The sequence below is a fragment of the Molossus molossus genome, unplaced genomic scaffold (assembly GCF_014108415.1).
Source record: "Molossus molossus isolate mMolMol1 unplaced genomic scaffold, mMolMol1.p scaffold_m16_p_1, whole genome shotgun sequence".
Taxonomy (NCBI): Eukaryota; Metazoa; Chordata; class Mammalia; order Chiroptera; family Molossidae; genus Molossus; species Molossus molossus.
Genome location: NW_023425344.1, coordinates 18328519 through 18346154, shown reverse-complemented (window position 1 = coordinate 18346154; position 17636 = coordinate 18328519). Strand labels below are relative to the sequence as shown.

The 17636-nt window shown below is 35.3% G+C and overlaps 1 protein-coding gene across 1 annotated transcript in view; it reads right to left on the bottom strand.

Moving 5' to 3' along the window:
• Positions 1 to 17636, bottom strand: part of TBC1D19 (TBC1 domain family member 19) — a 117546-nt gene that overhangs the window by 83022 nt on the left and 16888 nt on the right. Inside the window, exons 4-5 of the mRNA XM_036266080.1 lie at positions 15032 to 15107; positions 43 to 117 (exon numbers count right to left, since the gene is read on the bottom strand). Of these exons, the coding sequence (XP_036121973.1) occupies positions 43 to 117; positions 15032 to 15107 (151 nt within the window). The remainder of the gene's footprint in view (positions 1 to 42; positions 118 to 15031; positions 15108 to 17636) is intronic.

The following is a 17636-nucleotide window of genomic DNA, read 5'->3' as shown; positions in this document are numbered from 1 at the left end:
TAGTGCTTGATTTACAATTAAATACTTAAATATTAAAAATACCTTCCGTGCCAATGGGATACTCAGTTCAGTGCACATACTATTTAAACTCTTCAAAATTCTTTTTTCCCAACTTCCCTGAAACATAAAGAAGAATCTATTATTGTTTCTGGTTAACAATACTGAAAATGACATTTTAAAAACTTGGTAAAAATAATTAAAGATACTATATATTGTATAGAAACGGTGAAGTTGGATGAGACTGGTTATCGTCATACATTAGTTCAGTCAACAAATATTGATTACTGCCTACTATGTGCTAGATACTATGCTTAATGCTGTGAGTGAAGCCATAAATAGTAGAAAGTCTCAGTCCTCATAGAACTGACATTCTAGTGGAGGATGGGAATAAGAAGAGATTTTAAAAAATCAATAAGGCATATAGTGATAAACATTATAAGAAAAAATAGCAGATAATAAAAAGGTAAATTAAATTTAACCATTTTATAAATGATTAATACTCAGGAATAATATTAATAACCTAGTAAAAAAATAAAATTTTACAGAAATTATTATATTGTCATTTTTCCAAACATGACTTTTCACCTCTAAATACTTTAGCATGAATGTTCTAAGAACCTTCCCCAACATAATTATAATATCTCTATCACACCTAAAAACTTAATGATACTATTTCATACCATCTAATATTTAGTCCATGTTCAAAATTTTCCAGTTGTCCCCAAAATGTCTTTTGTAGATTTTTCAAAATATCCATGCATTATATTAAAAATGCATGTATTACATTACAGTTGATTATTGTGTCTCTTTCAGCGTACCTTAATCTAAGTCTCTTTGTCATTTTTTGCCATAATATTGATATTTTTTAAAATATACTTTTTGCCCTGGTCGGTTTGCCTCAGTGGTTAGAGTGTCAGCCCGTGGACCTGAGAGTCCTGGGTTTGGGTCCCACTAAGGGCACGTACCTCAGTTGTGGTTTGTCCCCAGTCCCGGTTGGGGTTGTGTGGGTGGCAGCCACTCAATGTGTCTCTCTTGCATCAATGTTTCTCTCTCTCTTGCATTTATCTGAAAATAAATGCAAAAGTGTCCTCAGGCGTGGATAAACTATATATACTTTTTATTGATTTTTTAGAGAAAGAGGAAGAAAGAGATAGAAACAATGATGTGAGAAAGAAACACTGCCTCCTGCACGCCCCTCACTGAGGATCAAACCTGCAACCTGGGCATGTGCCCTGACGGGGAAGTGAACTGGGACGTCTCAGTCCATGGACAACGTTAATCCACTGAGCCACACTAGCCAGGCATGATATTAATATTTTTGAGGAGGCCAGGACAGTTATATTTTAGAATGTATCACCAATCTGGGTTTGTTTTACTGTTTACCACAGTATTGATTACTTTCTCTATCCCCTACATTTCTTGTAAACTTGAAATAAATTCATTTTAAAAGTCACAGATTGATTATTGATATATATCATTTTTTAGTAAACTATTCATTTTAATGCCAAGATAAAACATCATGATTTGTTGGCTTTATAATAAAATATGCCTAAAAACGACTTCTGACTTACTAAAATAAAAATAAAAATTTTAATAACAAAGTACCAAAATTCAGACCAAGTAAGGAGAAAAGGAGAGAACTATATATTAGATTATTCATAAAGGACAGTTATAACCAGTCAATAAAAGTAGAATGATGGATCAGAGCAGAAATAAATGACATAGAGACCAAAAAAACAATTCAAAGGATCAATGAAACAAAGAGCTGGTTTTTCGAAAAGATAAACAAGATAGATGGACCCTTAGCTAGACTCACCAAGAAACAAAGAGAGAGAACCCAAATACACAAAATCAGAAATGAAAGAGGAGAAGTAACAACCAACACCACGGAAATACAAAAGATCGTTAACAACTACTATGAACAACTATATGGCAACAAATTCGACAATCTCAGCGAAATGGACAAATTTCTAGAAACACACAGTCTCCCAAAACTATTCCCTGAAGAGATAGAAAACTTGAACAGACCAATAACAACTAAGGAAATTGAAGAGGTAATCAAGACTCTCCCAGCAAACAAAAGCCCAGGCCCAGATGGTTTCACGGGGGAGTTTTACCGAACATTCAAAAAAGAACTAACACCCATTCTCCTCAAACTATTTCAAAAAATTCAAGAAGAAGGAAGACTTCCAAACACGTTCTATGAGGCCAGCATAATTCTAATTCCAAAACCAGAAAAAGACACTACGAAGAAAGAAAACTACAGGCCAATATCCCTGATGAACATAGACGCCAAAATCCTGAACAAAATACTAGCAAATCGGATCCAGAAATACATCAAAAAAACTATTCACCATGACCAAGTGGGATTCATTCCAGGGATGCAAGGCTGGTACAATATTCGCAAATCAATAAACGTGATACACCACATAAACAAAATGAAGAATAAAAACCACATGATCATATCAATAGATGCTGAAAAAGCATTCGACAAAATCCAGCATCCATTTCTGATAAAAACGCTCAGCAATGTAGGAATAGAGGGATCATATCTCAACATAATAAAGGCCATATATGAAAGACCTACAGCTAACATCATACTCAATGGACAGAAACTAAAAACATTTCCATTAAGAACAGGAACAAGACAGGGATGTCCACTTTCGCCACTCTTATTTAACATTGTACTGGAAGTCTTAGCCACAGCAATCAGACATGAAGAAAAAATAAAAGGGATCCAAATTGGAAAGGAGGAAGTGAAACTGTCATTATTTGCAGATGACATGATATTGTACATAGAAAACCCTAAAGACTCCATCAAAAATCTATTAGACTTAATAATTGAATTTGGCAAAGTAGCAGGATACAAAATTAACGTCAAGAAATCGACGGCATTCTTGTACATCAATGATGAACTCACAGAAAGAGAAACTGAAAAAACAATCCCATTTACCATCGCTCCAAAAAAATTACGATACCTAGGAATAAACTTAACCAAAGAAGTAAAAGACCTATTTGCAGAAAACTACAGGTCATTGAAAAAAGAAATAGAGGAAGATATACAAAAGTGGAAGCACATACCCTGTTCATGGATTGGAAGAATTAACATAATTAAAATGTCCATACTACCCAAAGCAATCTATAGATTCAATGCAATCCCCATCAAAATACCAACGACATATTTCATAGAACTAGAACAAATACTTCAAAAGTTCATATGGAACCAAAAAAGACCCCGAATAGCCACAGCAATCTTGAAAAAGAAGAACAAAGTTGGAGGGATCACAATACCAGATATCAGGTTATACTACAAAGCGACTGTAACCAAAACAGCCTGGTACTGGCACAAGAACAGGCATATAGACCAGTGGAACAGAACTGAAAACCCAGAAATGGACTCAAGGCAATACGCTCAATTAATATTTGACAAAGGTGGCAAGAGCATACAGTGGAGTAAAGACAGCCTCTTTAATAAATGGTGTTGGGAAAATTGGACAGCTACATGCAAAAAAATGAAACTAGACCATCAACTTACACCATACACAAAAATAAACTCAAATTGGATAAAAGACTTAAATGTGACCCATGAATCCATAAAAATTCTAGAAGAAAATGTAGGCAACAAAATTTCGGACATCATACGGAGCAGAATTGTCACTGATACATCACCTAAGGCAACAGAAATAAAGGAGAAAATGAACACATGGGACTACATCAAACTAAAAAGCTTCTGCACAGCAAAAGAAACAATCATCAAAATGGAAAGGCAACCCACTGTATGGGAGAACATCATTGCCAATGATGTATCAGATAAGGGGTTAATGTCCAGTATATACAGAGTGCTCATACAACTCCACAAAAGGAAGACAAAGAACCCAATTAAAAAATGGGCAGAGGAGCTGAATAGACACCTCTCCAAACAGGACATACAAATGGCCAAGAGACATATGAAGAAATGCTCAACATCACTAATCATCAGAGAGATGCAAATTAAAACAACTATGAGGTATCACCTCACACCTGTCAGAATGGCCACCATCAACAAATCATCAAACAACAAGTGTTGGCGAGGGTGTGGAGAAAAGGGGACTCTAATACACTGCTGGTGGGAATGCAGACTGGTGCAGCCGCTATGGAAAACAATATGGTGCTACCTCAAAAAATTAAAAATTGAACTTCCATTCGACCCAGTGATCCCACTGCTGGGAATATACCCTAAGAAGCCTGAAACACCAATCAGGAAGAATATATGTACCCCCATGTTCATAGCAGCACTATTTACAATAGCTAAGATCTGGAAACAGCCCAAGTGTCCACCAGTAGACGAATGGATCAAAAAGCTGTGGTGCATATACACAATGGAATACTATGCAGCGGTAAGAAAGAAAGATCTCTTATCCTTTGAGACGACATGGAGGGACCTGGAAAGTATTATCCTAAGTGAAAGAAGCCAAGCAGAAAAAGACAAATACCACATATCTCACTTATATACGGAATATAATGAACATAACAGTCTGAGGAATACAGTAGACCCAGACACATGGAAGTAGGGCACAGACTGACATCCCTCAGAAGAGGGGATGGGGGGTGGGGGGGTGGGAAGAGATAAACCACAGAACTTATATGCATGTATGCATGACCAATGGACATGGACAACTAAGCCGGGGACAGCGTGGAGGGGGGGTGGGGTGGGGGGTGCCAATGGGGTAAAAAGGTAAAATATCTGTAACAAAAAAATAAATAAATAAAATTAAAAAAATAAAAATAAAAAAAAATAAAAAAAGTAGAATGATGATAATATCTCCTATATGTAGTCGTTATAAAGATTAAAGATGTACACTACTTTGAACAGTGACATAATAATGATAATAATCATTCGATAATTGATAGTTTTTACTATAGCTATCATTATTCATAGCTTCTTCTTTAACACATATTTCAATCCATTACTCTCTTTACTTGGAATATATTCTCATGCTCTACTCCAATCCCCATATACTTATTCCTACTTTATCTGGATAAACCTTATTCACCATTTGGGTCTTCACCTCTATTAAGCCTTCTCTTACCTGGTCCCCCACTCCAGTTGGTATCAGTGCCTATTGCTTATGGGCTCTCACAGCACTACTTCTCCACTCTCATGGCACAGTATTATACTTTGTCCAGCACATAACAGATGCTCAATAACTGAACAGATTTGTACTCTAAGTAATGTTGTAAGCATTTAAAATTTTTTAATACAATAGTTTAAGCAATGAATGAACAACAAAAACATCTATAGAAAAAATACAGAGCTGTGTGAAATGTATAAGGCTTGTTTTATTAAATATATAAAAACAGATTTTCAAGAATAAAATAATACTTTTAATAAATAGCATAAAGCCCTGGCTGGTTTGGCTCAGGGGTTAGAGCGTTGGCTCGCGGACCGGAGAGGCCCCGGTTCAGTTCCGCTAAGGGCACATACCTCAGTTGCAGTTTGTCCGCTGCCCTGGCTGGGGTTGTCTGGGTGGCAACCACTCGATGTGTCTCTCTCAGGTCAATGTTTCTCTCTCTCTCCTCCTCCCTCTCTCCCTCCTGCTCTATCTGAAAATAAATGCAAAAATGTGCTCGGGTGAGGGTAAAAAAAAAAAAAAAAATTAAATAAGTAAATAAATAGCATAAAATACCCCCAAAACTAATTCCATTTACTGGCATAGATTCAAGACTTAAAATACATTGGAGTACCTTATTCATAATCAAACATTAATTACAGCAATACAGCCCACTTTTGCCTTCAATATCCTTATTCTAAATTTATCTGGACAAATCATATTCAACTTTCAGATCTCAGCTTTAATATCATTTCCTCTAATAAGCTTTCTGTTACTTGCTCTCCTCACTCCAGAATGTGGCAGGAGCAGGTACAAGAAAACTTTTTGTTTTTTTTTATCCTCCCTGAGGACATTTTTTTTTTTTTTTTTGCATTTATCTTCAGATAGAGCGGGAGGGAATGAGGGAGGAAGAGGGAGAGAGACACATCAACTGGCTGCCACCCACATGACCCCAACCGAGGCCAGGGACAAACTGCAACCGAGGAATGTGCCCTTAGCAGGAACCAAACCCGGGCCTCTCTAGTCCAAGGGCCGACGCTCTAACTGCTGAGCCAAACTGGCCAGGGCTCTTCATTTATTTTGTTATTTAGATTCTACATATACGTGAAATCATATGACATTTGTCTAAGAAAGTTTATTTTTTTAAAAATTAATTTTAATGTTGTCATTACTACAAAAATTTGCATAAAGATTAAAAATCCAATCCCTAAATTTATATTATTTATCCTATATAAAGAACCAAATTGCCATCTATTGAATACTTATAAAACGACACTTAAATTGATAAAAAGACAACTCTCAGATATAAAAATAAAATTAAAGTTGCATTCGACAGCAATGTGTGACTCATAATATATACTGTAAATATTTTCAAGATTGAGAAACATAATTTTAATACAGCATAAAGTCTACTAAAATATCAAACATAAAGGCCATTCAAAACAGAATGATACCTTAACAAGATATTCTAGAATATATTTGTTAACCTATCCTTTAAAAAATTATTTTGGCAAAAACATGTCATTTGGGTGTTTTCTATAAAGTACAATTTTAACTGATTAATCATAATTCTCCCAAATGAATATCCCACTGTATCAAACACTTCAATTTAATATTAGATGTTAGATATATAGAGAAAATAGTTTTAAAAAGTTACAAAGAAATCAGACATCAGAAGAAAGCATTCTAAATGAAGAGTTTAGGAAACAAATGTATGTGTAATTTACATGGTTTACATATATTGTTTCATTAATCCTGTGAAATATGTAACATTACCTTCATTTTATGAATAAGGAAACTTTTAGAAAGAACACAAGGTAGTAGAATTAAAAAAAAAAAATACTAAGAACCAAAGCAATGTTGAACAAATCTTTATTCAATTATTTTTTCTGGGCTCCCAACTAAAGCAGAATCTTAGAAATAACCCAGAAGAGAAAAAGAAACATGGCTAAAAATTGAGGGAAAGTATGTTCAATTTTTTTTAAAAAGGATTTTTCCCTGGCCGGTTTGGCTCAGCAGTTAAAGCGTCAGCCCATGGACCGAAGAGTCTTAGGTTTGATTCCGGTCAAGAGCACATACTTTGGTTTCGGATGGGTCCCCAGCCCTGGTTGGGGTCTTGCAGGAAGCAACCAGTCGATGTATCCCTCTCATGTCAATGTTTCTCCCTCTCTCTCTCTCCCTCCTACTCTATCTGAAGATAAGTAGAAAAATATCCTCAGGTGAGGATCTAAAAAAAAAGGGATTTTTTTGTGTGTGGTATATAACGGGGGAAAATGAGGTGTATTAGCTGAATTTTCAAATAAAAAGACAATGTCAACAAATATTTACCAGGGACCTTTTAAACACATGCTAGTAAAGATTAATAAAAATGGCATCCCTGTCCCTAAGAAACACACCACTCCTGTGCTGGAGGTGGGGATGATAAGACAGATACACAGATAATATGGGTCAGGTTGAAAAAGTTCGTAAGGGCTGCATCAGTCCATATGTCATAACCACAGAAAGAACATAAAAGAATGAGTAGAGACAGAAGCTAGACATATCAAAACTTCTATTTATCAATAGAGTACATCCCACTTCCTTTAAAATCTTAAAAACAATGAAAGAAATGTGACCCTAGTGGTTCACCATGTCTTCTCCAACCCCTGTCCCGTATTTACGATGCAATGACAAGGTTAGCAAGGCTTTTCCAAGCTACTCCTTACAAGAACTGCAGTCAGACAGTTAGAGAAGTAATTTCCATAGAAATCAGAAACAGAAACAGAATTTCATGACAATGAGGGGAAATCCAAGTTGAACAAATTGGCTGCTTCCTAGGTGGGTCATCCTTTAGGTTCGCTCAAGAACTCTAATCTCAAATGAGTGGTATTTGTTCATTCCTTTGTTTACTCAATGACTCACTGACTAACATATATTGAATGCTTTCTATATGCCACACACAAAACTAGGACCAGTGAGTAATGGTATAAGGAGCCTATGACCATTTACTATGAGAAAGAAACTTCCCACAAAGTAGAATGACTTGACGAACATGGCTTGTGAGTGACATTGTGAGCTCCCTGTTTCCAGAAGTACTTGAGCAGAAGAAGATAAACTCCAGAGGTTGGACTAGGTAAACCTGAAGGTTCACTGTAGCTCCAGTTTTATAGATGCATAATTTTTCTCAGGTTCTATTTGTAGAAGTGACTAAATAAGCCTCAAGTCTCAAACATAAATAATAAAAACATAATAGTTATTTGTGTGCTATTATTTAAATAAAAATTTCAATATACACTTAGCACCCCAAAAAAAGAATGGAAGTAGCAAAAAGTTCTTGAAAAATGACAATTCACTAATACAAAATAAAAAGAAAGTGATGGTTTCTACCCAAAAGACAGAAAATAAAGCTTTAAATTGTTATTTAGAAGGAAAATAAACGGCCTTTTACATTTAAAATGTTTAAATAGGAAGACATTACCTTTTACCCAAACTCATATCCTCGCCAAATGAAATTATTGTTGCCTTCAAATCTGTTTCCCTAATAATTGGAATGTATGAAATTAACTCAAAGGATTTCAAGAGTTTTATAAATAAGGTAATCTCTAAACCATGAGAGGCAACAGATTTATAAAAGAACCACAATTGTATACAAATATTTAAATGGGCAATAGCTAGCACCTTGCTACTTTTTATAACAATGGAAGTAAATAAGTTTTTTTTCAACTGTATAATAAATATATAGCAAGTTAAAAAACCTTGAAATTATAAAAATTTAAAATTATTTTCTTCACTCTGACAAAAAAAATAAAGTAAAATAAAATAGTCCTAACTCAGCTACCTAATGAAAAAAGATTTTAGTAATTATTTAATTACAAATGTAACACATTTATTTAGGATAATTTGGAAAACAGACTGTAGATAATAAATAACAACTGTTAACATTTTGTTCTCTTCTTTCATTTTTTTCTATGTACATATACATAATTGAGATATATATATGTGTATACATATACACATTCATGTACATATTTAAGGTGGAATTATATTGTCATATATTTTGATTTTTCCATTTAAGATTACATTGTATGCACTTTCTTATTTCATAACATTTCTTCAAAAATGATACTTTTGATGCCTGTATAACATTGTCTTTTGCAAACGCCATGTTATATTTAAGCAAGCTCTATTGCTATTCGTTTAGATTCCTTTAAATTTTTTATTCTTATCATGAACTTCAATTTCTGTGTTTCTCTGATTCTTTCCTTTAGATAAGGTTCTAGATGTAAAATTATACTAGGAAACGGGGTATAAATATTTTTTAGGATGGAACATTTTGTATTTTTTGTTTACACCATTCATCATTTTAAGTGATATATATTGAGCATCTACCATGGGCCAGGCACTGAGCCAGAGGTTGGAGATACAGCTGTGAAAAGAGAAACAAGGATCCCGTTTCACAGAAATGACAGGATCTAGGTAATAATACAAACAACCCAAGTATTGTGGTAGGAAGTACAGGGTGCTTCCCAAGTGGAGAACTGGAGACACAGGAAAAGTACTTGAGAATCTGAGACTGGGGGTCAGAGAGCTTTCTGAAAGAAACTACCATCTAATCTAATACCTGAAGAATGTGCATAACTTGGCCAGAAATAGGTGGGATTTTTAGGGAGACAGTTTCAGGCAGAAGTAACAGCATAAGCAATGGTCCTCCTGCTGGAACAACTGAAAGAGGTCAAGTATGATTAGAGAGAAAGAATGCACATGTGAGTGGAAGTGAGGTGGGAGGTGGCGGGGTAGGGAGGGACCACGTGAGGAAGCAAGAGATGAGACTTGAACCATAAAAAGGGGCAAGACCATTTACAGCCTCGTAAGCAAAAGTAAAGGGTTGGAATTATATCCTAAAAGTCTTAAGTTTTAAGAAATGGAGTGAAATATAGAAGGCAGAAAGACCAATTAGGAAGGGGATGAGAACTGAAATTAGATAAAACTAACAAATTTCTCATTTTTCCTTAGGTTACTGGATTGATAAAGAACAGAGTAAATTCAACCACATAGCCTATCTTGAGTTTGCCTGAGGATTTCTGGACTGGGTAGAGAAACAGGCTGAATGCCATCTGGAACCAGACTTCCAGGTTCAAATTCCAAGTCTTTCACTTCCATCTTTTGTGAAGTTGAATGAAAGATTATGAGTAACTCATCTCATAAGCTTGTCATGAGATTAAGTGAGTAAATATTTGTAAAGCACTAGAATGGTACCTAGCACATAATTAGAGCTCTATGTATTATTAGTATTGTTTCACAAAAAAACTCATAAACTTATGTTTATCCCGATTATATCAGTTTCTTCCAATACTGCTTTCTCTGGAAGGTGTAGCAAAGTAGTTCCCAAGGTATTTTATATAGAAATAGGGTTTCATGGCCACATAAGTTTGAACAACACTAGATTAAATCAAAGTGAACAGTGTCTTTACTGCAAAACTTCTTTGTGTCTTTAACATGTCAGAATAGATTGTAAGAAACAAAATTAAGAAGTTTTGGATTAAACCCCAAGTATAAAATAAATAGCCATGAGTCTACACTGATATAAATAAGTGATTGAAAAAATAAATAAATGGCCGGGGAAGAGGGGGACACAACTTTTCCACGAAGAAAAATTCCAAATAATTTGTTGATGCTCCCTCCTCAAAGAAGTACAGTACCCCTCCTTGAGTATGGACTACACATAGTAACTTCCTTCCAAAGGGTACAGTATACAGAGGGGGGAGGGAGTGACTTTATAATGGAGAAACCTCACAAATACCACCACTGCCAGGTGATCAAGGTCAACAGAAACAGTGATAAATCATGTTGACAGTGTACCTTATGATGTGATGAATATAAACAGGACTTTACATCTGTGGTCTTCCTCCAAAAAATAAAATCTGCATATCTAAAACTCTTGTAAAAAATAAAATCTGAAGGCGGTGCGTGACTCAATTCCCAAAATTATTTATCCATGGAACCCTTTTTTGTGGAGCATCTCTCAGGGCTAGTATTTAGCAGAAAATGCTCAGGGAAATGCTGATGCAGTATAAGAAGACTCTCTCCCTCATCAGCCCAGAAAATTAAACACCGATCCAGCCAAAAACTGCCCAGAGCTGATCTGCATCCCAACTCTGAACATACAAGCAAGAGCTAAGTGAAGTTAAAATAATTCTTAAAACTTTAATAGGAAAAAACAGGGAATCAAAGTTTTCCAGGGTCTAGTTCCAAAGTATTTTCTGCCCACATATTTTACGGAATAAAAGGGGAAGAAAACACTAACTAAAAATTTTAAAGTGCTTTTTGATTCCAAAGAGCAAAGGACGCCTGGTCAGAAGCCACCTGTCCTCAGCTCCTGCCCGTGCTCCTGCAAACTTCTAGCCACCTGCCCTAGAGCTCACAGCACTTCCTACCTTACATTACAACCACCTATGTCCAGTCTTCTTTCAATTATTAAACCACAAAGTTATCTGAAGCCAGAATCTAAGTTATTTCTGAATCCCTATCACACGTAGCAGAGTGTGTTCTCCTAGTGGGTATTCAGTAAATATATTTTAAATGAATACTGTAATCATTGGCAGAAGAGATAGCAAAAGCCTTTACTATTCATTCAACATGACTTACTAAGCTCCTGCTATATAAAAGTCAGCACACTAGATGTAATGGATATACAAACATGTTTTAAAATCATTACTGATTTCAAAAGACATAAACTTCAGAAAGATATGTACAGAAATCACTATAATAGAATACAATTAGTGATAAGGACCATAAAATGATTGTGTACTACAAGAGTCCAAAGAGGGAGAGATACTTTCCAACAGGTTAATAACAACATCAGAGATGTCATTTGAGCTGATCCTCACAAAATACATAGGGTTTTCATAATGCAAATCAGGCAGAAAGGGCTTTCCATGATTAAAAATAAAATAAGAAAAGTGTTAAAGATACAAAAGGAAAAGGCAAAATAATTCACTTGGATGGGCATATAGGATAGTTATAAGTCAGCAGAGACTGGTAAAGGTAAAGGAAGCTGGGGACAAGTAGTAAAAATTCTTAAATGTTGGGCTCTGGAGTAGGAATTTAAGTTGTTAGGCAATTGGAAGTCACGAAAGGTTTGTTAGAAGGCAGTGAGATACAGTATAAGGATTCATCTTCTTGTAGTTAAAGTTAATTGTGTTGAGATGACACTAAGTGAGAGGGAGAGAGACTCATTAAAAGTTAGGAGGAGTAAGAATAAGGCAGGGATGTTTATTAATGTCTGAAACAAAGTAAGCATTCAATGAGAGATAGTCATTATCATCATTATCATCATCATGGTCATTGTGATCACTATGGTAACAGCCTTGACAACGAAAAAGAATAGAAGGCTCTAAGACTATGGAAAGAAATAATTTATAGAACTTAGTGACTATGTGGATTTGGAAAACTGAGATCAAAGATAGTTCATGTCTAAATTACTATAATAATGATGGAAACCAATAATTAAAACTAGGAAAGTCAAGAAGATCTACTCATTTTAGAAATAACACCATAAATTCAGTTTTAGACATGCTGAGTCTGATCTAACAGAAGAAATGCACAGTAGATATTTGATCATAGAGACTGGAGCCAAAAGAGATGTAGCAGCAGAGAGGGAAACTATAGACCTTGGATGAAATGACCTACCTGTTCTTAATAAAATAAGTAGCAAATGTTAAAAATCAGTGATATAGAGGTAGAATTTCAGGCTACACAAGCATAGAGAAACTTTGGGAAAACCTAACTGGAAATCAGGTAATAAATAATTAATTATAAAAGGATTTACAGGCAGCAAAATGAATCTACTAGAAAATGAATAAATGGATTTAGCCAAAATTAATGGTACACATAAACTTATGTGATTTTCCTCCCAAATATTCAGTGGTTGGGGGAAGAGAAAAAGTAGACAGTAGATGCAGCCTTGGGCTGAGGACTGGAATGACAGACAGAATGGAAGTCTAATGGGCAAGAGATTATGAGGTTCAGGAGAGAACATGATGGACTGGTAGTTTTGTAATCCAGAGACCTGCCCAGTAAAACTGAGAGCTGAAGAACTAGATGACTCGAGAACAATGTAAGAAGACAGGCAGACACTAATTGGTGGAGGAAGTATTTAGTGTGACCATAGTTAAAGAATAGATTATTTCAACAAATATTTATTGACAGTGTTGTGTGGGATAGGCACTATGCTAGCTGCTGAGAATAAAAAGAACATTCCCTGCTCTTAAAGAATGAATAATTTAGTGCAGGATTGGCTGACTTTCTGTAACAAGGCAAACAGTAAATATTTTAGACTTTGCAGGTCATAATGCTTCTACTGCAACTATGTGACTCCAACATTGTGGTGCAAAAGCACTCATAGACAATATGTAAATAAAAGAGCAGGACTATTTTCCAATAAAACATTTTCTAACTCCTATAATTTTCATGGGTCATAAGATATTACTCTTCTTTTGGCTTTTCAACCAGAAGAACATGAAAATATATTCCCAGCTTGCAGCCATATAAAAATAGGTGGCAGGGCAGCTCTGACCCATGGACTGTAGTGTGCAGAGCCCTGATCTAGTGGGTAAGTCCGGAAAGAAAAGAGAGAAGTCCACACACATGCACAATACATACACTTACATTCACATGTACTCTCATCAACTGCAGTAGGCTGTAGGAACAGACCTGTTATGTACTTATCTCGTCTTTGTAGTCATCACAGGAAACCAAGTTTTGTGTTTCATTTCTTACACCTAATATGCTAAAACTAATACTTTCTCTAAACCTTTTGGAAATTTTCAAATTTCACTAAAAGATACCTACACCTAACATTTTCTTTTTTTAGTTTACATCTGTACAACAAAAGATCAAACAATTCTTTCACACATGTATCATTTAATGATTATGCTTTATGACATATCAATAACAAATAAATGCTGTCTGATTGCTAGCCATAAAGGTACAACCTAGAGATAGAAACATATTATATATATCCTCAAATATCTCCATGTTTTTTGTTTATATTGCTTCCTTTCATAATTTAATTTTGAGGGTTCTTAAGTGAAAATGAAATAGAAAAATGAAGATCTGCCTAACATCCACTGCTGTGGAGCCTGGTAATTCCAAGAAGCAGAAAATTTCTCAGGAGCAGCGGAACCACTGTGATTGCTGAAACTGGGTGGTGGGTTCATGGGAGTTCTTTGGTGTATATTTAAAATTCTCCATAATAATGTCTGAGACTATGATGGAGAAAGAAGCCCGACTCTGTGATGTGCATTAAACACCCTGGCAATGGCAGTCAGAGTCCTGCCAGCACTGAGGTACCAACGTGCTACCTGGCAGGCAGGTGGACCTGGCTGAGCCAAGGCAAAGGAGTTTAGAGTTAGGGACATGTGACAGGAGTTATTCTATTTTTTAACAGCTTTTTATGTTTTTTCTGTTTAAATTATTTTATTTTATTCTTTCAAAATGATATTTAGTTATTTTCAGCCCATTTGAGATTGCAGGTTCACTGGAGTTCTGCAACAGAACACAATTAGTACCTAATAGCCTGCTGTGAGAACAAGTATTTTTCATATACACTATCAGCAACACTGGCTTCAAAAGCCAAAATTTTAAGGTAAGAGTGTGTCAGTTCATTCCCATTTCACTCCTTTAATATCACAGCGCGTGGGGAACTTCTATCATATTTTAAATTTCAGACCAGTATGGTACATTATATTTTTTTTTTACTCAATGTATCCAGAATTACTTTTAAAAGGTGTGGTCCTTGGTTACTGAAAGTGAAAAGGAAGAGTATGCAAACACTGTTCACATCACTTTATTGGTACCCAGTTTTTCATGCAGTGAATAAAATATACTCCTGACACCATAAGGATCTTTCGCTCTGCAGTGTATACCATGGCATGGAAAAATAAAAGTAAACAGTAGCCAACCTGTGCTTTCCTCATGTATACCAAAGGTTCTTTAAGATGTTCAGGAGGTGCTGCAGGATGAGTAGGTAAAGGAAACCTAAGGACAAAAACAGGCAGCTAAATATTGTACATTACTCTCGATAATTAATTAATTTTCTTGGTTAGAAGTCACTTACCTCTGTAGCATGTGTTATGAATGAAACAGAATACTTGTTAGCAGTATGTGTGTTGACACAAAGTGCAACAGCCTAACAACACTTTAATTCTTACCCTACCAGTGCTGTAGTTTAGATTAGCAAATTAATTACTTGTTAAATTGCATAATAATCTGAATTCATAAATTGAGGTAATTAAAAAAATATCTGGCTCTGTAAATGTTCATGAAAATTGTCTTAACTGTTCATTTTAACACAGAAATACAACATTTAGAGGAATTTTTTTAAGGTTGAAGAAAGCCATTGACTTACTAACATATCAACTCTTTTCCTTTCCCCCCGTTTTCTTTTCCATATGATTATATATTTTTACACAGTTGAAATGATAATATAAATATCTGTTGGAATAGCTGTGTTTTAATATATAACACATAAATTCAAAAATTTAATAGAATTAAAAATTTGTAATGTCTTATTAATTCTTTGTTTTCTAAGTAACTTTACAGTTTATATTCGAAATGTATTGCTTTTATTAAGAAAACATTTATTCAACAAATTTTTGAGCCATTCTAGGTACTGAGTATATGGTGGTGATTAAGACAATATCCCCTGTTCTCATATAGCTAACATTCTAGTAAAGAAAGTCAATAATTATAAAAACAAATAAGAACATAGAATAATACCAGACGGTAATAAGTGTCATGAGAAAATGAGAGCAGGGTAAAGAGGCAGAAGTGATTTGGAAGGGTAGAAAAGGCACCCCGGGGAGCTATTATTCAAACTAAGGCATGAGTGAGAAGAAGCAGCCTACCATACAAAGATCTGGGGGAAGGATATTCCTGGCAAAGGGAAAGCCAGCATAAGATCCTGAGGTGGAAACATTGGAATCTTTAAAAATTGGAAAAGCCAGAATGGTGGAATATCATGATCAAGGCACAGAGTGACATGAAATCACATAGAAGGCAACAGGAAAACATGATAGTTCAACATTCACTTAGAGGTTCCAATCTCTTTCACACAAAAACATATAATTCCTATTGAAGTTAGTTATAAGACCTGTACCTACAGCAGAGCAACTATGTTCCAATAATCGAAACCCATATATGAATTTTCAAGAAATTCTCGTCCAAAGTGGGACATTAGCACATGAAGGGTTAATGATATACCAAGCCACATGTACCTATCCCAGAACCTAAGTGTAAGAGGCTCAAATGTCCATAATAAACATTTCTAGAATAGGAAAAAAAACAACCTGTTCTACCTAATTTAAAGGCAGTTTCACTTACTGATTATTTCTACCTAATTGTTTTTCCCACTAAAATCTACATTCCATGTACCTAAATACATCACCTTTCCCAAAGGAAAAAATGATAATTTCTAGATATTTCAGTATTTCTTATATGTAAGACAGTTTTAAAAACTATATTATTTCATGGTACTCAACATATCATTTGTAAAGGGATATGTGGTTTGGAATTATATGTCACTCTAAAATCCTTCCATTGTTATAGTAATTATTTCTAAATTTAATAAAATTTAGAAATTTAGGATTGAAATTGAGTGCACTTACTGAAGAGAGAAGGTTGTCAGATAGGAACAACGCGTGGAAATCTGTGCATCATTCTTGACTCCTTCCTCTTCCTGTCCCCTAAGCCTCCCCCCCCCCCCCACATTTCTCAGCTTTTCTACCCCACTGACACTGTTTTAGGAAAGCAGCATCTCTGGTCTGCATTTATCCATCAGATTCTTAACCAGTACCCCCTTCTTCCATGCTATTTTCTACCTATTTGCCAATTTGTCTGGCTCTTCACCAGGAGCGACATCTTCCTTATTCACCAGTGACTGCAATCCCAGTGTCTAGCATAATGCCTGGAGCATACTAGATGACCAGTACATTGTTGAATGAATAAAATTCAAACATGATCATGTCACTACTCTGCTTAAAATTCTACATTGATACCTAAATGCTATTAGGATCCAGTCTACAAAGCCTTGAGTATGAAGAACATTCCTGCCTACTTAGCTCACATCATCCTTTACCATGCCCCTTTCCCTGTACCATCCAGCCATTCCACTCTGTTCCTCCAAGGTGCCCCAGTTCCACCTCCAAGTCTCTGAGCCCACTGTTCCCTCTGCCTAGTGCACCTCTCTTCTCATTCTGCACCACATTCCCAGTCCTAGTGTGGTGCTGGCACATGGCGGGCACTCAATAGATAACCGATAAACAATGAAATAGTCAATAAACAACAAAAGCTAACAACATTCTAGGTCTACATTTTTTGTAATGGCGAATAGTTCTATATACCTCAACAGGTGCTAAAGGTTAGTCCGCATAAACAAAAAAGTTAATTTTTATTTTGTTTGATGTTCTTAATACCAATTTTGCAAAAAAAAAGTTAATTGTGTTTAATAGCATCATATATAGAGAAAAAAGGTAATATCCAAAATGGCAACAGTAAGAAGGATATTGG